This window comes from Podarcis pityusensis (genome assembly GCF_964106645.2).
Source record: "Podarcis pityusensis genome assembly, chromosome: 8".
In the NCBI taxonomy this organism is placed as follows: domain Eukaryota; kingdom Metazoa; phylum Chordata; class Lepidosauria; order Squamata; family Lacertidae; genus Podarcis; species Podarcis pityusensis.
The window spans coordinates 24,966,486-24,992,361 of record NC_138033.1 but is presented as its reverse complement, the minus strand read 5'-3'; the positions used below and the strand labels follow the sequence as shown (position 1 = coordinate 24,992,361).

The 25,876-nt window shown below is 43.8% G+C and overlaps 1 protein-coding gene and 1 long non-coding RNA gene across 2 annotated transcripts in view; one reads left to right on the top strand and one right to left on the bottom strand.

The window, feature by feature from the left end:
- The window catches only part of WDTC1 (WD and tetratricopeptide repeats 1), a 36,255-nt gene extending 24,173 nt beyond the window's left edge, over window positions 1-12,082 (top strand). Inside the window, exons 8-16 of the mRNA XM_081015740.1 lie at window positions 252-346; window positions 679-794; window positions 2,547-2,622; window positions 4,383-4,479; window positions 5,014-5,187; window positions 5,928-6,163; window positions 6,640-6,808; window positions 6,998-7,190; window positions 7,783-12,082. Coding sequence (XP_080871866.1) covers window positions 252-346; window positions 679-794; window positions 2,547-2,622; window positions 4,383-4,479; window positions 5,014-5,187; window positions 5,928-6,163; window positions 6,640-6,808; window positions 6,998-7,190; window positions 7,783-7,980 — 1,354 coding nt within the window. The 3' untranslated portion in view covers window positions 7,981-12,082. The remainder of the gene's footprint in view (window positions 1-251; window positions 347-678; window positions 795-2,546; window positions 2,623-4,382; window positions 4,480-5,013; window positions 5,188-5,927; window positions 6,164-6,639; window positions 6,809-6,997; window positions 7,191-7,782) is intronic.
- Window positions 12,083-16,246: 4,164 nt separating this feature from the next.
- Window positions 16,247-25,593, bottom strand: LOC308482587. The gene is made up of 2 exons (XR_013989343.1): window positions 21,941-25,593; window positions 16,247-21,364 (listed from the first exon to the last, which is right to left on the bottom strand). It is a non-coding gene; the product is annotated as an uncharacterized lncRNA (long non-coding RNA).
- Window positions 25,594-25,876: the final 283 nt, after the last annotated feature.

Below are 25,876 nucleotides of genomic sequence, written 5' to 3'. Positions count from 1 at the left end.
TAAGATGCAATCTGCATTCCTAATTTACACCAAGTGATAATGCCTCCCAAATTCAGCAGCCTCCTGTTCCATCAGTCCTCTTCTCCCATCTCTTTAATCATATAGAACTCAAAGACTGTCCCAGTATCCTCCCCCACTCTGCTCCCTGGTAGTTTCTTTGTGTTTCACCTTTTTAATTTAACAGCTTTGGTACTTTTCTTGCCCTCAAAACCAGCATCATCAAAATTAAATTCTTCCTCCCTTCTGGCTAGAAAAACAATGAAACAGAATCCCACAGCTGGAGTCCATACATTTTGTGACCGGCAGAAACCCCTTCCAGATGGTGCAGCACAGTACTATGTAGCAGGTAAGACAGTTTTGTGTGTTGTGACTAATCTGGGTCTGCTTGTGTTCCAAAAGATGGTGGTTTTGCTGTCTCATTAAGGAGATGCAGGTGCTTTTAAGTTACTTGGACTGGGAGTCGATGGCTTAAACATGGATTTCCTTGACTGTTGATAGCTTAGTATGAGTTGAGAACTCCTTCATATCACAAGTGACGGGTGCTACAAAGGCCATCACAAATATGAGATGCTTTTACGGTAAAGCACCTTTTGAAAGTTTGTAATAGTGGGCTGAGGTCACTTCTACTCTGTGAAGTTGCAGAGGTGAGCTATGCTTGAGTTTCTTCTTGTTCTTCAGGGCATCTTCCAGTGAAATTGCCAGACTACAATAACCGGCTGAGAGTTTTGGTAGCTACATATGTCACCTTCAGTCCTGATGGTACAGAACTCTTGGTCAACATGGGAGGGGAGCAGGTAAGAAGGATCACAGATGATTACCCATTAGAAATTGATGGGCAGGTGTTTTGGTACTGGGTTGTTGGAGGTTGTTGTTACCATTTCCCAATTTTATTTCTTTGAGCAACCCTCACAGGGCTGGAAAGTCATTCAAAAGATTTCCTAGATAAAACTCAAAGGGGTCAAGGTCAGCACCACAAGGAGTGAGTGGCCTTTGGCCCATCCACAGTGCAGAAAATATTGCAAAATAGAGAAAGCAAAGATTCTGATCAAACCAAATATGAAACATAGTTCTCTTATGTGGAATTACTGGTGCTGGTTATGCCTAAGAGCTCCCATGAAGAAGACGTGAAACATGTTGGGATCAAACCATACTTCCCTGCACCTGGAAGTTTCATCCCTTCTCCTTTCTCCAAATCTAGGTTTGCTGCCACATAAATCTCTGGAAGGGCCTATTTAATTATAGACTTGAAGTTAAATATATGAATTGCTTTCACTGAAAAGCATTGCATTCACTGCAGGGCCAGGTAGCTCTGAGCCCGGCCTTGGCTGCGGAGGGCGGGGTATAAATAAAAATTATTATTATTATTATTATTATTATTATTTTATTATTCAATGGTAGTGGTTTCATACATGTGGACGATCGCTTGGCAGTCATTAAATGATTTGCACAGTGCTCGTTCTGGGCAGCTAGTACTGCGTATGTTCTGTAGTAGTTCCTCATCCCTCCAATCTCTTTGGGTTGAGAGTTTCCTGAAGATAACAGCTGTGGGGACTTTCCATGAAGGTCATGAATCCCTTGGGTTGCCCTCTAGATGTTGCTGGGCTAGAAGTCTCACCATTCCTGACCATTGGCCATGTTAGCTGGGGTTGGAGTCCAGCAACTTCTGAAGGGCACAGAGTTCTCTATCCCTGCCTTAACTGTCTCTGAAAATCATAGGTCCCCTGGAAACGCTGGCAATGAACAAACACCTTATCCTTCCCAGCACTATCTGATTTTGGAAGCAAAGGAACACTTTCTTTGGTACTAGGAAAGTGTGACTTGGTGTACAGAACATGAAAGTGACATGGTCTCTGTCCATAGGTGCTTCCTTTTGGTAGTTTCACTGCAGGCTGTAGACTTAAGCTGGCTTTTCAGTGTGTATTATTATATTTTAAAAAAATCATACTCATGGTTTTCAGAATAGGAATTTTGCTGTTGTGTCTGAAGCCACATAAAATTGCCATTATATCCTTCCCTACTCTAAATTAATAAACTTATTCATGCTGTGTGTGTGCACACTCCAAGGCATGGGACACATTTTGGTAATTCTGATAATTCTGGGACCATTCCTAGGCTTCTGCATGTAGTCCTAGGAACATATGAAGAAATCCTTTTCCAAATGCAGGAAGTTTTTCCGTGGTTGCTTTTGTTCTCACCTGACAAATCAGTTTTCTAAGTCAAAGAGGTGGCTTGATTTAAAATTTCCATAAACTGATATAGTTTTGTTGTTTTATGACAAAGAAGCTGTTCTGTATATAACTCTGAAATCCATGGTTCTTTCTTAAGGCATCACTAGGCATTCAGTTCCCAGTGACCATCTTTTGAGGGTGGGGAGGCGCCTTTTGGGTTCTGAAGTCATGTTTTACATTACCCAGTAGAGGACATAGTTGCTCTCTACTAGAAACGTGCATGTTCATGGTAACTGGCAGAAAACAAATCCTTTTATTTCTTCATCATAACTTGGCTTGTGAAGCCTGCAAACTTACTGTCCTCCACTTGATTTCTAGGTTTACTTATTTGATCTGACTTACAAGCAGCGGCCATACACTTTTCTCCTGCCAAAGAAATGCCACTCTTCAGGAGGTGAGCGAACTACACTTATCTTGAATTGAAGAAAGCGCCTGTATTTGTATTCAACTCTTAAGGCATTTCTTTGTGGCCACTCCAGCTTTCCGCCTGTTTCTAGCCGTCTTGGAGGTTGACATAGATTTCAAAACTGGTGTTGTCCTTGGAATGGTGGTTGTGTGGAGGACTTGCAACTCAGTTCCAGCAAATTTTACTGCTTTTTATTCCCAATCAGTGTAATTTAAGTGTCTTTGAACAAACCGGGGAGATTCCAGTATTTAATTACTTAATGGGCTTTGCAGTATCCCATAGATAATGTGGTGACCCTCTCCTTGCTATTCCGCCCCATTGTTTTTTGGTGAATAAGTATTAGATACCCTTTTTGACTTTGGTCACATTCATGCCATTGGTATGTGGCTTTTGCTAATAACATGCAAGTAAAATATGCAAAACTCGCTGTCACATTGGAAGTGGTGATCTTTACCAAACAAGTTGCCAAGGTAGGTAACTTACGACATGCTGTGGCTTTGTTTAAGAAATAAACGTAATGGAATGTCAGAGCATGTTGCAAAGCAGAAAATGGGACTTTTTATATTGAGTTGTAACTCCCCAGTGCATACCTCTTTGCAGAGCAATAAAACCAGATGTTTATAATGGATAGACACTTATTTGCTTAAAGGGAATAGGGCTGAGGGAAGTGTATGAGGCAGGACTTAGTGGCTTTGAACAATCAACAAAGCTAATGAAACAGCACCGCAAGGCTTCCTCTTTCCCTGTACCACTGCAAATGGAAGCAACATTGCTGACTTCACTTACCACTCATAGTGCAGTTCTCTCTGTGTTAAGGGTTTCTCTCCCATTTGGAATAGTACAGCATGGAGTTGGTGGTGTAATGCTAGCATGTCAGGACACTACAAACATAAGCTAGTTCAATAGCCAATCTCCCTTTCCCAGGAACTGTAGTTTTGTGTGTATGTGCACCAGGGGTGGGGGATAGGGATCTTAACAAAATTGTTGGTGCTCTCTCTGACTTACGATTCCCTTGGGTTGCTTGGGAAAAGCTATTATCGTTAAATATGAACAAAGCCTACTAGTTTGCCATTTAGTTGTTATTTTTTGTTAAGTTTAAGTAAATGTGCCTCTGGAGGGAGCTGTATGCCCACGTCTGCATTCCTGGTTGATGTTGACTTTTGAGATACCTGGCACAGGCTAGCGACAAAGAGTTTTCAGAGATCCAGGAGCAGCTGCATCTGTCCAAAAGTCCAGGCGGGGGCGAGGACCATAGCACTTCTCAAGCTGGCAACTCCATGGGGGGAAGGGGGTGCCTACTTGATGTGTGTCATTAGGCCCCCTTTGCCTTGAGTTGACCCCAAACAGAATACCTCAGCAAGCAGGTCAAAATGGCTTCCCAATGCCTTGCCAAACCCTTCATCTGTAATCAATAAAAGTTGTGGCCTTATTTGGCCCAAGCTATGTGCCTTGTATAATTGGTATGGGTGGTCCTTGGAGGTGGGGGCGCCAGGCTTACACAATGAGCTGTGAGCCAGGGAAGAGCAGATTGAAATCTTGCTCCTTGATGAATGGCTACAAGTTCTATGTGAGTTATGAGTGTTTATTTCTGGGATGCAGGGGGTGGTGGTGGTTCGAACATATGCACTTTGTTTTACCCTTGGCCTCCTTGAGGATCGATGAGTCCATGAAACTGAATGGCCAAGTATGTGCAAGATGCCTGTACATTATCTGCAACTTACACCTTGCTTGTCTTTCCAACACTCAAGAGGTGCAGAACGGAAAAACATCAACCAATGGCGTGTCAAATGGCATCCATCTCCACAGCAACGGCTTCAGGCTGTCTGAGGGGCGAGCACACATAAGGTAAGGTGACATGATTGTCTTAAATGGTTTTGTATTTTTGATCTAAACCGTGTCCAAAAAGTTCTGGGAATTTACTTGAAGAGACTGAGAGTGAAGAGTCAACTTGACTGGAAACTGTGCCAAGTCTTCACCAACCTGTTGCCCTCCAGATGTTTTAGACTACAGCCTCATGCAACACAGCTGTACTGGTTGGGGCTGCTGGGAGTTGTTGCTGTTGTTGCCATTAATGCTATTATCTTCCACATATATCTCAAGGTGATGTACAAAGCATAATAAAGCCAACAAAAACCACTTTAACAACTGCACAAGAAACAGCAGAATATAATTTTTTAAAAAACAATACAGAATAGACTTCTGTGGCAGGAACTTGTTTATCCAGCTGGGAGAACTGATTGAAATAAACGTGTGTTTAGTTTTATAAAAGCAGAGTATAAATTTAATAAATCAAAGGGAGGTTGGGGGTAAGGAGGGGTTCCATGGCCAGGATCTATCTTGACATATTCCAGCTCTCCTCTCCTCCCCTCCTTTCTGAAGTCCACAGGTGGAGCTGCCTCCCTATCTGGAGAAAATCAAACTGCAAGCCAATGAGGCTTTTGCTTGTCAGCAATGGACTCAAGCCATCCAGCTTTATAGCAAAGCTGTCCAGAAAGCCTCCAGCAATGCCATGCTGTACGGAAACAGAGCTGCTGCCTACATGAAGCGCAAGTGGTAAGCAAACGAGGCCACTTTACTTAATGAAATGAGCCTCTCTTGCCATCTTAGGATAGCACTGTGGATACCTCTGCCCTTTCCTTGATCTCAAGAGTATGTGGATATTACTTCCTCCATAGGCAGCTGTCAGTCTGACTGCTAAAGCCACTGGCCTGCAGACTCTCTCGTGGGCTGTCTCTTTTTTAGACTAGCCTTCCTCAACCTGATGATGCCCAGACATTGTTGGGCTCAAGCTCCCATCAGCACCAGCCAGCATGACCCAGGGAGCTGTAGTCCAACATCATTTTGAGGGCACAAGGTGAGGGGAGAATGCTCTCACCAGAGGAGCCACATGAGCACCCCCCCCCCCCGATAGTTTATGCCTTCCTCTGCTTATCTCCTAACAGAAATAATGTCTTTCCCTCCTGGGAAAATTCTGCAAGCAATAGTGCCCATATATCAGGACCAAGTATAGTCTGGCTTTTGCTGCTGTAGAAGGGAAGCAGAGGTGCTTCTGTTTTGAGGGAAATGTGGGCTCATTCATAGCTCCGTGGTAGAGTGCATGGTTTGGATGTAAAAAGTTCCAGGTCCAATCCCAGGCATTCCAGGTAGGACTAGGAAAGACCAGGTCTGAAACCCTGGAGAGATGCTATCAGACATTTCAGAGAATACTGAACTAGATGGGGGTAAATGAGTTTTGGAAGCAAGAGGGGAAATGCTTTCCCACTGAATAATTAGGATTTTTGTCACCTTTACAGGGATGGGGATCACTATGATGCATTGAGAGACTGCTTAAAGGCCATCTCCCTAAATCCATGCCACTTGAAGGCTCACTTCCGCCTGGCTCGCTGTCTCTTTGAGCTGAAGTATGTGGCAGAAGCACTGGAGTGTCTGGATGACTTCAAAGGAAAATTCCCAGAGCAAGCACATAGCAGTGCTTGTGATGCACTGGACCGGGACATCAATGCAGCCCTTTTCTCAAAAAGTGATAATGGTGAGAACTGTTGTGCCAGCGTATTGCCATCCTGCCCTGAGCATTGGTGAAGGCTTAGATTCCTTTTCTTAAAGTATCAAACCTCTGAGGTATACATGATTCAAGACTATTCAGCTGCAACTTGCGTTAGCACTGCACTTTTCTTTTTATGCCTTTATGTTTTTCCGAACAGCGCAGATATCAGTTGTATGGTGGTGGGTGTAATTTAGATCAGGGCCAGACTGAGAAGCTAAGAGGGCCACATTCAGCCCCGGGCCTGAGGTTCCCCACCCCAGGATCCAATAATTTCTGAGGTCCCTTCCAGCTTTAAAATTCCTAGGTGGTTGTTGTTGTTTAGTCGTTTAGTCGTGTCCAACTCTTCCTAGGTAGAGGATGTTATTTATCGCTGTGAAGTAGGGTAGACTGAGAAGCAGCAAGGCTTTCTTGTGCTCTCCCAAGTGCTAGAAACAAGTAACACTGTGTTTGACTTTTTTTAGCGGAAGACAAGAAAGGGAGCGGCCCTATCTGGCTGCGAGCAACGGGCCGAAAAGATTCCATTTCGGATGATGAGATGGTGCTGAGGGAGCGCAGCTATGACTACAAGTTCAGATACTGCGGCCACTGCAACACCACCACAGACATCAAAGAGGCCAACTTTTTTGGCAGGTATGTCAACTTCTCTCAAGGTCAGGAGTGGAGTTTCTGCTGTTTATGTATTGCCCTTCCATCTGTACTGCCTGCTGAATTAGGGATCGAGAGAAATTTTGTTTGGTCCACATTTTACAATGATCAAACCTAACTCTTGCTTCAATTTTTCTACTTACTCTCTCCAACAATCCCTGCCCCCCCTCCCAGCAATGCACAGTACATTGTCAGCGGCTCTGACGACGGCTCCTTCTTCATCTGGGAAAAAGAAACAACAAACCTGGTGCGGGTGTTGCAAGGCGATGAGTCCATTGTCAATTGCCTCCAGCCCCACCCGAGTTACTGCTTCCTGGCCACCAGTGGCATTGATCCAGTCGTACGGCTGTGGAATCCCAGACCAGAGGTATGATCAGACAAAGGATTAGACAAATGCATGGATCTGCCTTCTACAGGCAACCTCTAGCCCTGGTTGCTGAATGCTACTTGCATGTGCTGACCTTTAAAGCCCTAAAAGGCCTCAGCCCAGTATACCTGAAGGAGCATCTCCACCCCCATTGTTCAGCCCGGACACTGAGGTCCAGCACCAAGGGCCTTCCGGTGGTTCCCTCACTGCGAGAAGTGAGGTTACAGGGAACCAGGCAGAGGGCCTTCTCGGTAGTGGCGCCCGCCCTGTGGAATGCCCTCCCATCAGATGTCAAGGAAATTAACAACTATATGACTTTTAGAAGACATCTGAAGGCAGCCCTGTTTAGGGAAGTTTTTAATGTTTGATGTTTTATCGTGGTTTTTTTTTATATTCCATTGGGAGCCACCCAGAGTGGCTGGGAGACCTGGCCAGATGGGTGGGGTATACGTAATAAATATGATGATGATGATGTTCAGAGCAATGTGCCTGCCGTGGGTTAAGCTTGGAAATCCAAAAGCAGCCCCACCCACTTTGGTTTGCCCAGCACGAGCAGCTAACGTTGCCTGTTGCCCTTCCTCTTGTTTTGCAGAGCGAGGCACTGAACGGGCGAGTGGTGGAAGACATGGAAGGCGCTTCCCAAGCCAACCAGAGGCGGATGAACGCTGACCCACTGGAGGTGATGCTGTTTAACATGGGCTACCGGATCACAGGACTGACTAGTGGTGGGACTGGAGGCTCAGATGATGAAGACAGCTCCGAGGGGCAAGTCCACTGCCGGACCAGCTAAAGCTGAACTGCCTCTCCTTCCCATGATTTTGGGGTTTTTTTGTTTTTGTTTCTTTGTTTGAAGGGAAATCTAGTTTGCTCAGTTTGAACTCTGATGAACGACTGCACTGTTTCACACTATGCACAGAGTAGGACACGTCAGCAGGGGCAAGAGTGGCTTTGTTAAACTGCTGCTACTATTTCTTCCCACCTTTTGCCCCGTTCCACTATTGAGCAGCATGGTAACGCGGCCTGTTGAGTTTTGCCTCCCAGCAGAATCTAGTCTGTACAGGGGTTCCTTTTCCACATTGTCTGTGAGCAGTGTAAAACTGGTAGCCATCCCCTCCTCCAGCGCTGCTGCATGGCCTGGACGGCGGGAGGCATTGCCTACATGAATGCATTTTACAGAGAGGATGTTTAAAAACTCAATAAAATGTAATACTAGGGCAGGGATTATGGAATTAAGTTTAATGCGGTGATCTGTGTCTCTGAAGCTTGGCTTGCCTGCTCTGCTGCTAGCTATTGGCCCATAGTTGTGGCCTCTCTGGTGTCTCTTCCAGCCCACAGGACAGCTGATGAGCCCAGCCTCTGCATCTAAAGCCATGGTCACAACCAAGTGGCTAGAGAGAACATGGACAGCTTAATTCATGTGACTCTGGAGGTGCAAAATACATGACACCAGGCAGAGAAACTGACTTCCTGGTATTCAATACTTTATTTCTTCCATGTGCAGAGAGAGAAATGGCTGTAATAGAGAGAGGCCCTGACACGGGGCTCTGTGACTTATGTGACTGGAGCTAGTAAAAAGACCTGATGTTGCTGCTCTTTGGAAAACTCCTGATTCCCCCACCCCACCCCTGGCAACTTCTCCCAGAATGTTTTCTTTCTTGTGTGTCTATGGTTAGGCATGTGGCGTATGTGGGACATGCCTCATCACTGCTTGGGACTGAATGCTGAAAGTGAACTGATTCGCTGGCTCTCCACAAGGTTGTCCTTCCTCATTTCCTTGACATTTGTGTGACCTCCCACCTCTGCCATGCATAGAGGAATCTCCATGGGGTTTGTGAACTTCTTAGTGGAGCCGCCTATCCTTTCTCAAACCTTGTTTCTGGTGGGCAGGAGTCTTTAAAGTGGCACAGGATGTTGACTCCTCTTTTTTGTTAAATGACTCCATTTTACCTGTTTGCTTCTAGCCATCAAATGGATACCACATAGTTGATGTAACGTGGCTTTTTTAAAAATATGATTGTGACCTAAGCCCAAGAGTCCCTGCGCAATACACGTAACATTTGTTCTCTCCTCATTTATGTTAAATTCTAGCATTGTTCCTTGAGGTAAGAATGGAGGGCGGAGAGAGAAAGGTATGCATGACCAGGACAAATGCTACGTTAAGGCTGGCTTTTAGGAACACAGAATTCCTGTGTTTTGTTTGGGAAAGTGATCTCTGGACATGGCGCACACCTTGACGTCTTTTGTGTCACATCTCTGGAGCAAGTGGTTGCAGAAATAATGGTGGCATAAAATCTGCTGTCAGTACAACTTCAGGGTGTGATGGTGTTGATAATGCGCCATTGTCTTGAACCAACTCAGACCTTCTCTTCCAGGTAACTCTTCTCTGGGATTTATGCTTGGAATTGGAAGCAAGGCAGGCAGCCATTTGTGGGTGGGTGTTGAGGAGAAATATGACTGTAACATTGCTGTCTCCATTAAACATCTTTGCTTTGCCTCCCCTTGAAAATGTGTGCCCTGAAATAAGACCTTCAATAGCATCCCATGGTCTTTCTGAGTAGAATGACATACTGTAGTCTTGCATCATGTAGTGCAGCATTCTCCAACTTGGTTCTCTCTAGATCTGTTGGGGCACCAGGTGTTGTTGGACTACAACTCCCAACCCCCCAACAACTGGTCATGCTAGCTAGGAATGATGGGAGTTGTAGTTCAACAACATCTGGGGACCCAAGGTTGAGAAAAGCTGCTCAAGGTGATGTTGAACTCAAATACATAGCTGTCCCAGCAAGAATGACCAGAGGCCAGAGATGGTGGTTGTTTTAGTCCAGTAATGTCTGGTGGGGCACCAGGTTTGAGAAATCCTGTTCCTTTCATGGTCCCCAATATGTTAACCAGAAAAAAAACTATGTTGTCTTTTGGCTCAACCCTTGCCAAAGCCAAGATGTATGCATATTATACAGAAGCAAAGACCTTGGTTTCACATAATTTTTTGTCACTAAGCAAATGGTGATTGTACACCCTTGCAGTCAGCATAACTCTTAGGAAACTTGGGCCAGACTATGCCAACTGTAGATTGCTCCCCTCACCATTTACTCAAACCATATTCTGTTGTCTTGGCTGGACAGCCACTTCCAATCCATCACTTTTTTATATTCACTGCACGCCACACTCTCTTTAAAAATCAAGAGCATTGCTGTGTTTTCAAGGATCTTTAAAACAGAATATCTTCTCTGAGTTGTAGGTAAGAGTTTTCCCTTGCAGTTTTCTTATTTCAGGAACTTTCCAGTTGTTTAAAAGTACCCCCCCCAAAAAAAAACCCCTGAGTTGATTGCCTAGTATTTAGGTCTCTGAGGGAAGGAAATATATTTTTTCTCCTATCCCACCCACTTGTTTTTGCTGGCTCACCCTGCCGCCTTTTTCATTTCATTGGCAATGCACTTTCTCCAGTCTGTAGGAAATAAGGTGCAAGCTTGGGTCTGCCTCCACTCTGCTCTAGAAGAACATACACACACACACACATATATATATATATATATGAACATATATACATGTATATGTATATGTGTATAGAGAGAGACAGGCAGACAAGAGAGACAGAGCAGGGTGACCACTGCTTCAAAAACATTGCAGTCTAGGGATAGTCAACATAGTGTCTGCCCTCCAGATGCTGTAGACTACAACTCCCATTGTTCCTGACCATTGACCATGTCAGCTGAAGTTGTGGTACAGAACATCAGAAGAGAACCATATTGTTTTACCCTGTTGTAGTCTTTTGGATTCTCCTTGGACCTTCAAGCATCCTGTTTATTGGATTCAATTGGCCACAGCGTTAGAACCATCAGCAGCCTCTTGTTTATTATAAATGGAGCAAAAGGAATAAAACCGCTTTGCGCATGGTTGACTATGGAAAAGCAGCATACAAATAAATGATGATGATGTATTAGGTGTTCCATGGGATAAGGAGTCCAGCGAGGAGACCCTGAAAGTAATTTGCCTTTCTCTGTTCTGGAGACGAAGCCACTTCAGTGTGTGGAGGGCAGGTCACAGGTGGGAGAGGTGCACAAGCCTTTGGTGGAATAACCCCAATACAGTCTGTAATTTCTCACTCATGTTCAGTTTCTTCGTCCTTGCCACATGCCACTTCAACTTCCTTTTCAAACCTTCACATCCAAAACTTGTGCAAAAAAAGTAATGCTGAGATTAGAAACTCTGTAGGAAATAGGTTTGGAATTCCTCTCTGCAGAGCTTCCACTGTGGCAGCTAATTTTATTTTATTTGATTTTGCTGCTGAGCACTGTGTTTTCCTTCCCTGCTATCCATGGAATGACAGCTGAAGTATCCCTTTCCTCTGCCATGGATAGATTTTTAGTTGCTGCTTAACTGAAAATAATATTCATGTTTTAATAGTGGGCTAATGGTTGCCCCATATTCTAGAGTACTTGATTCTGGGCTTGTAGACTATACTTGTGAATGAGGGGGGCATCTGTGTGGATGGAGAGAAGAAAACCGTGATGGAGGAAGAGGCGCTTTTAAATTGATCTTGTCCCTCTGCCTTAGCTTGTGTGCAGGGAGAGGATATACTCATATTGTTTTCCTCTTGGTTAACTCTTTCTAATAGAGAGATGCCCCCCAAAATACTATTTTTGTAATCAAGCACAGGGATCTCTTCTGGTGTATAAATATGATGAATGCATAGAAAAAGCTTCATTTTGGCTGCTGGGAAAACAGTTGCCGTATAACTTTTCAGGAATCTGAAATGAGATTTTCCCCAAAGTATATGTCCTTGCAGAACAACTGCCTTAGTTTTTTTGGAAGGTGTGGAGGTAATGGGGTGTTTCTGTTTCTCTGATCCCTGGAAGAGAAGGGGTTAAGCTATTAAAAGCATTTTTGTTCTAGTTTTCTTTTGGTGTCCTCCTTCTGTTCTTGAGACAGTTCTGACCTTGTGCCACTAGTTTGCTGCAAAGATTTGCATGGTTGGTGGGTATGCTAACGAACACCTGATCTTCCTGCTCGGAGGCAAGATTTTTACACTCCCCAGTTGCATAACTTGCGAAGCAGCAGCTTTGCATAAAAACGCAGAATTCAATGGTGGCTATATTTCTTATGCAGGGAGAGAAACTTTACCAACTTCCTAAATAAAAAATCAGCGGAAAAACCATTAGATGATCCTCTAAGAATCTCTGTATTTTTCCATGAGGGGAAAGGTTTAGGAATTGCTAGTTTAGGAGAAACTCGAATGGTAGCTGTTTGGCCCAGTACATGGTGGTCTGCTTTATGCCTCCTGTCAAGAGGGGTGGTAGCTGCCATATCTATACTTGGGGGAGAGTATAGCAAATTATTTGCAGGCTCAAGGGCTTGAGTCCCATCTACTTACAGCAGGGATGGGGAGTTTCAAGCCTTTGGGGGTCACATGTAGCTCTCCAGGCCTTTATGAGATTCTCCAGAGGCCAAAGCCCCTAACTAACTCTACTCTGTGCTGTCCTTGAGTGCATTTGCCTGGCTGGAATGTGCCCTTGAACTCTGACCATTCCTCTTACTTGCCTAGAGGGGGAAGGGTGTAGAAGTATAAAAGTCAGAGTCTTACCTGCTGTCCTGCCCACTTTTTCCTCTGAGTTCTCCCATGCAGTCTCTGGAAGGTTATCCACAAGGAAATGCAGCCCTGTCCCTGATCCTAAAGGAAGAGGTACCAGGTACCATATTTTTCACTCTATAAGACGCACCTAGTTTTTGGAGGAGGAAAACAAGAAAAAAAATAATTCTGAATCTCAGAAGCCAGAACAGCAAGAGCAATCGCTGCGCAGTGAAAGCAGGAATCCCTCTTGCTGTTCCGGCTTCTGGGATAGCTGCGCAGCCTGCATTCACTCCATAAGACGCACACACATTTCCCCTTACTTTTTAGGAGGGAAAAAGTGAGTCTTATAGAGCAAAAAATACGGTAATTGAAAGCACACCTGTCTGAAATCTTGGAACACTGCTACTAGTCAGAGTAAATTGCTGGTTTAGGAACAAATAATCTGACCTGGTAAAGGGTCACATCCTATAGTCCCATAAATCTGTGTGTGTGTGTGTGCATGGATGCATGGATATTTTCTCAGGGAAAGTTTGTCGCAGTCCTAGTAGAAAAACTCATGTCTTCTGTTTCCAGTATCCTAGAAAAATTACAAATCCTTATCTAGACCCATCACAATTACGTTTCTATAGTGTGGGTAACTGGGCAATCAATAGTATTGGCAGGATCAGTAAGGGAATGATGCATCATCCTGTGTTTGACAGCATATCCCTGCAGTGCTCCTGGTTTTCTTGTAGAAATAGAAAGCTCAGAATAGCTTGATTCCAAAGACTTTGCAAAATGAAGACATCTGCTAAGAGGACAGTTTGTACCTAGACCAGTTGGCTACACGTGTGCACCCAAGGATGAAGACAAGGCTGGCTGATATTCTGGCTTGCTTTCAGTAGAAAGATCCCTCTCTTAGGGATATCTGTAAGAAATTGTGCATACCGATCCTGAAAGGGTTGCTTCGCTAGGTACAAACTGTTCTCAAGAGAGCGCTCTATTTTGGGGAAGATCCTATTTTTTTATGCCTGGCGCTCTGACATTTGGCGCACAAGTTTGTAGACCTCCCTTCCCTTGAGGCTGCATTTACTAATCAAAGCAGTAAGCTATTAAGATTTGTGAAATATTTGCTATCTTTTTAACCTCTGCTACATCAGTGGGGTAAAAATGAATGGAGCCAGGTGCAATCACATTACATATCAATCTTCACTCCTGCATAATTGTATGGTTTTCATTATTAAATGTGAAACTGGTGAGCTGTTCATGAATGCATAATGTCTAAATGCCTTCCTGTACAGCTTGCCTCTTTGAATGTTTATATGGCAATTCAGTAGGGGCTTGTCTCAGTTAACTGTAAAGCAGAGACAGTCCTTGGCTTCCCTTTCAATTTGAAGATGCCTAAATTCACATATGGGATGTGGGTGGCACTGTGGTCTAAACCACTGAGCCTAGGACTTGTCGATCGGAAGGTTGGCGGTTCGAATCCCCGCGACGGGATGAGCTCCCGTTGCTCGGTCCCTGCTCTTGCCAACCTAGCAGTTCAAAAGCATGTCAAAGTGCAAGTAGATAAATAGGTACCGCTCCGGCAGGAAGGTAAACGGTATTTCTGTGCGCTGCTCTGGTTTGCCAGAAGTGGCTTGGTCATGCTGGCCACATGACCCGGAAGCTGGATGCCGGCTCCCTCGGCCAGTAAAGCAAGATGAGCACCACAACCCCAGAATTATCCGCGACTGGACCTACTGGTCAGGGGTCCCTTTACCTTTAAATTCACATATGCAGTTGGGGATGACCCTAAGAATATATTTGGGGTGATATTCTGGGTAGCAAATTCAGTTTTGATGTATTGCCGTCTGGGAGTTTTCTGCCACAGGCTTGGGCCACCCCTACAGAGATGTTTGTGGCCAAAATATGAGGTTAACCGACCTCCCTCCGGATTCTACTCAGGCTTTATGGCCATAGGTACACATGGATGGCTTACAGTTGAAATCAAAATTATTCAACCACCATTGCAAATCAGGTTTATTGTCAAAATTTACAGACTTTCAGCTGTTTGCAATGAGCAAATCAAACCAAAGCTATTCACACAGCTCAGTGCAACAGATGCTTCAAGTGGCTTCCCCAAATTCAGCTGAAATTGCAACTTATACTGGCTTCTCCGAGAGGAAATGGTGGGGCTCTGTCCTCTGGGGTCTCCTAGGTTCTGCACCCACCTGGTGAAATCCCCCCCCCCCATAGCCTTTGATTTCCACTTCAGCCATTGGGTAAGGTTGATTTGTCTCTTCCTTCCACCTCTTGTTCCTGGTGAAGATCTTCATTCACCTCTTCTTCCTTGGCAGGAGGACGTGCCATTTTGTGGTTTGCCTCAAGTACCAAAATGTCTTAGGCCATCCCTGCTTAGGGTGCTGCATTTTAATGTGGCTTGAGCAGAGAACTCTACAGGATCAGAACTATCCGCCTGCCAGTTTAAATGATACCAGAATTCACAGTGGGGTGTGCTTGCCTTGGCTGACCTCATGGTGGAGCTGTTCGTTACTTCTTAATGCAGCTATATCGTACAGTGGTACCTCAGGTTACATATGCTTCAGGTTACAGACTCCGCTAACCCAGAAATAGTGCTTCAGGTTAAGAACGTTGCTTCAGGATGAGAACAGAAATCAGGCTCCGGAGGCGCAGCAGCAGCAGGAGGCCCCATTAGCTAAAGTGGTGCTTCAGGTTAAGAACAGTTTCAGGTTAAGTACGGACCTCCAGAATGAATTAAGTACTTAACCTGAGGTACCAGTGTATAGGGAAATCACTTACAGACTGAAACTTCTCAGTGGAAACAGAAAATTGTAGGGTTGGGTATGGGTGTTTTTTGGACGGGGAGAGGGCAGGGGTCTTTAGCAGAAGCTCATTATAATATCCCTACTTAGAAAGCAAGTGGGAATTGCAACCCACTCCACTGGAGAGAATGAATTTTCATGGTAAGTCTAACATTCCCTTTTTGCATCATATTGTTCAGAGCGACAACACACTGTTAGGCACGAAGAAAAATTCTACAGTGCAGCGACTTCAGTGGTATAAGATGTCACCCCCTGCAATACAGGAATCTCTTGCCCAACATAGGGTGAAGGCTAAACACAACTCAACCAATGTTTTTATTAAGAGTAAACTGACTAAATAGAAATAATGATAGCCACCCTTTACTGCTTAATACCATTGTTTACTGCTACTATGCAGGGAATGGTTTAGTCAAAGATGACCCTGATAAAAGCACCTATATATGAGCAGAGAAGTGGGGTGCATGGCTGATGGACTTTGCAGAACTGGCGAAACTGATGGGAAGAATCTGGAACCAGCAAGACCAAGCATTCCAAAAAGACTGGAATAAATTTATATTATATTTGAAAGACAACTGTAAGCAATTAACATCTGAAGATTTGTAAGATGAAATTGCTACCTATTCAGGTTGAGTAATATAATATTTTGGGCAATGATATATAACAAGGATAGGAAACGAAGCAAATTGTAAAGATGTAAAGTTTAATTTTGTAAAACATCAGATGGGAGGGAGGGAAGTCAATAGGTTCAGTTGAGCCAAAGAGATAAAATAAGAGGGTACGATGGTACGTAATGTGATTATATGTAAAACCAATAAAAATCTTTATAATAATAAAAGAAGAAGTGTGAGACTAAGGGGAATTTCAAGAGGGCATTTGAACACAGAGCCATAGCTAGGTGATCTTGCGCCCAGTCCAGATTACGCCCCTAGCCACGGACATCCATCCATTCAAGTCCTCACACACTTCACCTTGAAATGAATTCTTTCACAGAAATCCAGTATTTAATTTATTATTTCTTAATAAAAGGTTTCAGCAAAGAAAATTACATTTTGATGTGAGTTGACAGTTTTTAAAAAATGTCATTCAGTTGTATAACAATACACACAAAAAAACGGTAAAGGACCCCTGACAGTTAGGTCCAGTTGTGAATGACTCTGGGTTTGCGGTGCTCATTTTGCTTTACTGGCTGAAGGAGCCGACGTTTGTCTGCAGACAGTTTTTCCGGGTCATGTGGCCAGCATGACTAAGCCACTTCTGGCGAAACCAGAGCAGCGCATGGAAACGCTGTTTACCTTCCTGCCGGAGCGGTACCTATTTATCTACTTGCACTTTGACGTGCTTTTGAACTGCATCTTCCAACCCACCTTTGTGCAATGGTATGCGTGTGCCCTACTCCTTACTAAAATGGAGACTTTATGTGCACACTGGTCCCCAGCCTCATTCCCTGAAGAATGGGGTTCTGTCCCCAGGTTCATCACAACTACCTGTGAGGAGCTGAGTGAGTTCCAGAATGTTCCCTCAAAGTTTCTTTCCAAAGTTTCCCTTTCCCCCCAGCATAGGGAAAAGACCACAAGGTTGGTAAAGGTTTTTTTTTTTTAAGGTTTACTTATAAATTCTCCAAATGTCAGATTCATGTGCTTCAGAAAAGGTTGCACAGGCAGTAAAACTCAGCTTAGATGCAAATTGTTTAATGTTACTTACTTACTGGTATAGGAATTCAAAAGTGGCTTGTGAGAGCCGTGCGGTTGAGATGGAGCAACCAGCTCAAACCTCTTCACACACTGAAGACTAGGGGAGAACAAAGGGAAATATTGGTTCCTACCAAGGTGAGGGGAAGTGGACATGTAGCTAAACCTGGCAGGATAGCTTACTCTATGGTAATATCTTCATTCATTCATTAAAATACATGTTGGTTATACGAAGCTGGTTATCCCACACCAACCACATATGGAAGTTGCAGATTCCCCTGCCTTGTGTCTTGTTAAATAACCCAAATAGGATTTGCACCTATTTCTCTGGTGTTACGCTGTTCTCCTTCTTGTCCTCAGGATCCTTCCATCTCTGCTCCTTCTTGGATTTAACCAAAGAGCTGTCACTCCAACCTGCCTATGAAAACTAACTTTTCTGTTCTGTATCATGATACCAATCATATTTTGTAATAAATGGCATATTCTTTCAGTCTAAGCTTGGCTTGCTGATTTCATTGCTAATTTACTCTGTTCTTGAGCCAAGAGTCACAGCAATCTGTGTTGGTTGAGAACATATGCACAAATGCAGTTAACCGGATTCTTATTGGTCCCATCTGCACTAGAAATTTAAAGCAGTATTATACAACTTTGAACAGTCACAACTTCCTCCAAATAATACTGGGAATTGCACTTAGTTAAGGGTGCTGACAGTTGTTAGTAGACCCCTGTTCCCCTCACAGAGCTACAATTCCCAGAATTTCCTGGCAATAGGGATTGCCAAGCTCCTCTGAGAATTGTAGCTCTGTGAGGGGAACAGGGGTCTTCCAACAACTCTTAGTGCCTTTAGCAAACTACAGTTCCCAGAATTATTTGGGGATTGTTTAAAGTTGTCTAATATTGTATTGATTTAAATATATAGGCCTTAATTTTATATTTATATGTTATGGAATTGTAGTGACCCAAATGGCTTTACACATGCAGAGTGCGATAGAAATGTTTAAATAAATAAATAAAACCCTCAGTGGGTATTTCAGAAGCCATTTTGTGTCAAATGAATGGTTCCTTAACCCCTGCTGAAATGCCTTGGGAAACCCCACATAGGTTTCACTCCCCTTCTTGATGATGACTCACAGGGGGAGAAACCAACTCTGCTACATGAAGGGGGACAAAACTTTGAGCCTCCAGCTATGGAAAGCACTACATCCAGTATGCCATCTTGAAGAATATGTGAAGTGCATGCCGGTTTTATGGTGCCAAGGTAGAGTAGGGGCAAACAAAAATAGTAATGCTTGGGTTTCAAAGGAAAAAAAGAAACTGAACACTCTCACCCCTCCCCAATGTTTGCCATGAGTTGGTTTGGCCCACTGCTTCACGATCTCCAGCCCTCCTGTTTGGGGACTCAGATTGAAAAGGGCTTTGCAAGGGGGTGGTGGGTTGGGTAAGTCCTGGAGGTTTGCAAACTGGCTGGCGTGTACGTGTTGCCGTAGGCCAAGAGCTAGTGCCATTTCTTTTATTTCAGTCATATCAACCAGACTTCTCTTAGCTTAGATAGCCATTATGGTTTGGGGAGAGGAGCTTAAGGTTGCTTTCCTTTCATTTTCCTTCCACTGGAAGCCTGTGTTCTTCCTTGCTCTGTCTGCACTCTTTAAAAACAATTATATTTCAAAAGGGTTGCACCAGTGTAATTTGAGCCTAATTTATGCCATCAAGGAAATATTTGTAGGAAATGCAGCATTCTTGACACTTTTTTCAATACCCACTACCCCAAAAGTTGTAATTTGCTTCATTATATTCATTAAAACAACAGGGCTTTTCTTCAGAGAAGATAATAATTAGAATGGGAGTATTAATTTGAAATTGTTTTTCCTCAGCAATTGACTGAGGCACATCGCTCATCCACACAGAAGTGTGCTTTGTCCCTTCTGTGCCGTGATTAAAATAAATAAAACTTGTTGCTGCTGCTTAAAAGTTCATGTTCTCAACCCTGAGGAGGGGGAGCCATGACAATACTTCCAAATGTGTACAAACTTCCCATTGGATATTTTTGTATTTGTTTATTTTATTTGAACAATTTATATATTGCTTAAAATTAAACAGGACTCTGAAGTGAAACTAAACAAAAACAAGTGAAGATTAAAAACTTTTAAAATGGTTAGGCTTCAGCAATCCCTCAAGAGAGATTCCCTCCTTTTCTTCCATATATGGTAATTCCACAGCATACTCCCACATAATGGAGAAACCAGGGGCTTCAGTTAGATCACCATTTTGTTCTGTTTAGGAATCATGCAGATTAAAGTTACCTGTTTCTTTTATGTTCAACTCTTTCTCCAGGGAGCATAAGGCATCACAGATTGTTCTCTACCACCCAGTTTATCCTCGCAGCAGCCCTGTGAGGCACATTGTGGAAAGGGCTGTGGCTCCTTGGTAGATCATCCACTTTGCATGCGGAAGGTCCCAAGTTCAATGCCTGGCATCTCTCCAAGTGGGGCCTTCCCTTTCCAAAACTGGAGACCCACTGCCTGTCACTATTGAGCTTCTTCCTATATTGAGCTCACCTTCCTATAGTTCCTAGGTTAGGCTGAGAGCTAGTGACGGTCAAAAATAACCCTAAAGGCTGAGCAGATTCATTGTTCTTAGCACAACTGGAGAAATAAATGAAAACTTTTTTAAGGCCGAGCAGGGATTTTAATAGCCTCCATCCGTAGCTCATCAATCTATCCACTAATGCACTAGTTCTCAGCTATACTCTCTCCTGAGCAGAAGCTGTTAACAGATATCTTAATGAGCACCTATGGCAACAATGCTGTGTTAACTGGTAACCCCAAAGTAATGCTTCTCAACTTTTCTATCTCACCAAAAGTGAGGTTTTCTCGCTGGTAATCTGACATAGTGCAGTGAACACAAAAGCTGCATGCACAATCTCTAATCCTCCCATGGCTGTTCTGTGGCTGTAATCATAAAGACTTGGCTTGAACGTTTCATTCACCTTAGGCATTAGGAACAGTGATCTTACTGATGGTCAGGATTCCTCTGTGTAAGAAAAAATAAAGGAAATAAGGGGGGAGACCACAGTCACCATGAAAACTCTTTTATTAAAAATATGCTTCTTGATGGGTAATAACACAAACTAAGGGCAATAGTCTTTTAGGCAGTGAGCAATGAACCCACTGACAGCCAATCATTGCTGGTCCCCCATCAATGGTAACAGATGATAATTGGTGAAGAGGCAGGCATGCTTGTAGCATAGTTCTCAACACTGAATGCAACACTCATGTCTGACAACAGAATAAATTTATATTTTATGGAATTGTGGTGTCCCAAATGGCTTTATGCATGTAGGGTGCGATAGAAATGTTTAAATAAATAAATAAAACCCTCAGTGGGTATTTCAGAAGCCATTTTGTGCCGCATGGTTCCAGCAGCAATGCTTAACCCCTGCTCGAATGCCTTGGGAAACCCCACACAAGTTTCTCTCTCCTTGATGATTTACCAGAGGCTTCTTGTAGCATAGTTCTCAACACTGTATGCAACACTTAATGTCTCATCACAAATGAAACTGATCTGTAGAAAACACAACTTTAAAAAAAAAAAAGACAATGCGCGTATTTTTGTAAACTAAGAAATCTTTAATAAAAATATTTTTTTTGAAAAAAGCCTGAAATATATCCTCATTTCTCGTTCTACCTTTCAGTAGTAGTAGTTTCAGCAGCCCTTCTTGGGAGATTTAAGGATGAGTTAATCAGTGAAAAGCTGATTGCTAACAGCACTCCTTGCAATTTGGGGACTTTTTATGGGGGCTTTAGTGCTTCTGACGGTGGGTTGGTCAACGACATACAGACAGAGAAGGTCTGTGTCATATCTGCTGAGGCTGACATGTCCTGTTACAACACTAAAGGAATATATCAGGTTCAGGGGTAGCATACAAATGAACCTGTTCTATCGTCATGATAGTCAGCCCCTGATCCTGACCAAGCTTCAGTTTTTGGTAGGGCTCCCAGGTTCCAGCTGATAGATCATGATTTTCTTCCCCTCTTTCCATTAGATCGGGTTTGGTATTAGGCATTTAAAACATGCCACAGAGTGCGTGCAGAGTAGACCACACAGATGGAAACACTGAAAAGACGCAAAAATAACATTGCATGGTTTAATAACAAAACGCTTAACATACATCTTACATAGCGTCTATAATCATCGCCCATCCATCCACCATGGCAGAGTAAGGTACATACTGCACATTATATATATATCATTCACAATTGCTGACACAGCTAATTACAGTGACTTATCAGCACCTGCTACACTGCTACACAGCTGTAAAAACTAGGTCAGGATATGCACCCTGGCTTTTAAAGTGGTACACACCTTGTGAAACAACGATGAACCCTAACATTTACAAACTATTCAACAGCTTCCTGGGGGAACTTGGACTCCAGTGCAGTCAGCAGTTTTGCCACTTGTTTCTTGTTCTAATCTGGCAGCTTGGTTGTTCCTCTTATGATGACCAGCCCAAAGGAAAAACCCCATCAATAATGGAACTTGATGCGTTGACTTTTTGGTGCTACTATAGATTACCCGTAATGAGGCAAAAGGGGCTACTTCAGCTGAAAACAACAAAATTAAAAGCCCACTGGGTTTCTTTGTTCCCTTCAAAAATTACATCATGAATAAGAACTGGGTATTGAAAACTACCATCTGGGAAAGGAAGAGGGTTCCTTAGCCCTGCATCAAATGCATCTGTTTGCACAACAAACTTTTTAGTAAAATTAGGCCCCTTCAGTGCTGGATTATAATGGGTTCATTAAGTGCTGAGTAGAGATATCAGGAAATACTGATGGAAATAAAAGAACGGAAAGCGCCAATTTTCATTTATTTGTCCCTTGGCCACAACAAAAATCAATTCAGTGAATACTATCTGTATTTGCCACTGTTACTGTTCGCAGACTGAAAGCAACATGTAAATAATTATTTTTGCATTGAGTTTCCTTTATACTGAAATATATGAGATAGAATAACATGCCAATTATGCTTACATAATTTGGTATTTAGTTATGTACGTTATGTAATTTTACCACGGTGGATTGTGGGGTGGATTGTTTTTTGGGAAAGACAAAACTGCAGAGCAATGGAAACATGGCTGTGGCTGAAGAATTCATAGTGGAAAATAAAACACTCCCGTCTTAAAACCCTAATGCTGAGCTGAAGCACCCAGCCCAAAAATTTCCGTGGGTGGTTGTTCCCCCCCAATAAATACTTAAGTTCAGAAACAGTACAATAAACCAAAGGAACACAGAAACCAACATATATTCTACATAAACAAAGCAAACAAAACTAAGATGAGAAGCCTGTCCATAATTTGAATATCCACAGAAGGAATGCTGGTGACAAAGGAAGGGCATAAGTCTTATAAAGATACATACATCAGTACACAACAGAAAAGAGGTATGTGTGACTGTGAAGCAGAGTTAGGAATCACACATCCTAATTTACAATACAATGAGCTAAAGGTAGTCTGGGTTCTCCAGGGTTGGAGTTGATATAGGAAAGAAAAAGGAACAGGTTTTCACAGAACCTGTCAAGCTTCATGCCCTAAAGACTCTGGGGGCATGCCTACTCAGTTGATTGCAGAGTACCAGCTCCAAAGGGATGTATTAATTTCATTAGTAATAGTTTACTAAGGTAAAAATAAGCTTAACAGTTCAATAACAGATCCCTGGAATAGTAATCTCTTAATAATCCACTTGCAGCAAAAATACATAACAGTAGAATAAAACTTACACTAAGTAAAAATCAGTCCATAATGAGAGAGGAAAAGAACAGGGAGAGAGGAAAAGAATGAACCCCCATCAAACTGCAGTTGTAGACAGTCCTGGGGCAGTTTGGCCTTGAGGGAGGGATAACTCACTAAGCTCATCCCAGCTGCATTTCTGTTCCCTTGAGAACCCTCCAAACTAGAATACTTCCGTTGGCTTCTGTACCTCAGAAACTCCATTATACCTGACAGAACCTGCCCTTTGTTTCCCCTGTGGCCAATTTAGATTGCCAAGTAAGTTTGTCTGATAAAGCTTCTTGCCATAGGTAGGTTTTGAGAGAGGGCAAAAGCACCCTCTCTGGAAAAAAAAGCAAGGGAGCATTTCTCATGCTGTGTTCTATAGCATTGTCATTGTGTGCCCTGTGGCATGGGACCCAGTGCCGTCACACTACCCTAAAACTGCTTCTGCTCTCTGAACCACGTGGGCAAGTTCCTGAGGCAGAAGGCCCATGTCAGACAGAATGTCAGAATATGCCGTATTGCTCCCAGACATACATACTTGAGAGAAAATATGTCTGCCCCCATTGTGGTCAAAGAAGGAAAGAAAATTGCACAGGACAGTTCTTAGCATTTGCACCCCTCCCTCAAAACAAACCTGTTCAGGCGGCACTTGCACCTCCAGAAACCTATCAAAATGGCAGGATTCCTGAGAAAACTCTTACCTATCCCTCTAGCATTGGCAAGTACAAAAAAGGGGCAGGGGGAGTTGCTGCTGTTGTACAATTTGGACTATTGGAGTTGATAGCTGGAAGTTATGGTACAAGGGTGTACATTTCTTTTCATATGCTGTTTTTATTTATTGCATTTGTTCATTGCTTCATACCAAACAACAACCTCAAAGCAACTTAATAAAGAATTGTTATAGGCAGGATAAACTTAGAAATTAATAAATGCTAGGATTTTGGTTATTTGTGGTATGAAGGGAGAATGCAAGCTGCAAAGGAATTCCTGTGCTGGCTTATGCAGACCAGCCCGGCTGGCTGGGGGAAGAACAGACAAGGTGTTTGAAGGGCCATAGAAGGATCCTTTGACCTGGGGAGTCAGATGTCACAAAGGTTGCTGGGGTAACTGTCTTGGGGACAGGAAAGGGGAGCTCAGACACAGGGGCTTCTGGGCAGAAGGAAGGAAGAAAGGGGAAAAGGAAAGGTCAGCAATGCTTTTGGCCATGCTTTAAGATCTGGACTCCCCCCATGCGGACTGAAGGTGTAAATAGGTGAATAAACCATATTTTTCAACGGCTATAAATATTCCCTCCTGGGCAGATTTTCCACAGTTTATGCTGTTATCCAATCCCAGGAACAACAAAACCTTCCACTCCTGGTCTGCACCCTATTCTGGCATTTTGAGTTTTGTAACACTCTGGTGGAATTTTGCTTGTATTGTACCATCAGCCTGAGATGCCCAACTCCTTGGCCTACCTAGCAGCAAGTCCCACTGGCTGTATGCCAAGTCCAAAATTAAACAATTCATTGGGTTGATCCATGTAAGCAAAGTGCCCAAAGTCAGGAAACACAGTCCAGGATCAATCAACACAGTCCCGTAGCAGTCGTAGAGCATCCGAGACCAAGGACCACCAACAAGGGCAGTTGAGTAGACCCAGCACCTTAGCTCTGCTTCCCTTTTATACCTTGCATGTTGATTGCAGCATCTGGGCTTCACGAGGCAGGTGACCATCATCTGTTCTGAGCCTACTGCAGCTGAGGAATCACAGGGAGAGGGAGTGGGTCAAGAAAAGGTCTACAGGAGAGGAAGCCGGAGGGTGGGGTTAGTCAGCCTCAAAAGCGGACATGTCCATGAGGCTCTGGAGAACAATCCCTCCCTCCAGTTGCATCAGGCGCCCTTGCAGGCCCTCACCGCTGCCCAGCCCTGCCGGGTGTCAAATTGCTGCTGCCTGAACCAGGGCTTTGTCCTGAAAGGGGGGGAAATTGTCCCTTCTCACTTCCAAAGCTGAAAATGTTAAATTCCTGTAGTTCCTTGGAAGAAACCTTGCCATTTCAATTGATTTCTAAAGATGATGTCCTGAAACACCCAGACCCAGGAGATTCTTTTTCTGCCCATTTTCTGAATGAAATCAAGGAATGTGGTGGCTATGTCTTGGCTCGGCAAGTTCAGCCGCTCATAGCAGCTGCTGAGGACCCTAGGGTCTATGCTGGGCACTGCACCCTGGAAAATCTGACACGGCAGCCACCTATACACTCTGGTCAGTGACCGAAATCAGTTGACTCAGCCACCTGCTGCCGTACAGAGCTGAGCAGTAGCCCATTGTAACGGCCACTACATAATACATATGGAGGTAGTTTGGGGTTGGATGAGTGAGCAGATGCAGGAGCAAACTGGCACACTGGGAACTCCAGTGGCAGCGGAGACAGCAGTACCAGGCAGGGCCCCAGATTGGCAGTTGGTGGGGCAATGGAGGTGGGGCGTCGTTGCTCACCTGCCTTCCAGATAATTGGGTGTTGCTGCCGGTTGCTGAGAGGGTGAGGCGTGAGGAGCACACAGTGCAGGCAAAGCAGAGGAGCCCCACTTGTGCTGCCCCATCAGTGGCCCCATGCTGAGAGCTCACTAAAGGTCTTGGGAGACCCTCTTTCTTCTGTTACTGGGAGGGCATTTTCCTTTGGGAAAGACACAGGAGAAAGACTCCACAGCCCACATTCGGCAGATACGGAACATGGAGCTCTTTGCTCATTTGTCCGCACTCTGCCTTTAGCGCCTGTTCATCTTGTGGAAACATTCATAAAATTTAGCAGAGTTTAAACAATCCCCTGTTTGAGATTATGCAGCGACAAGCGGGTTGCTAACTCATTTGAGTCCTATCA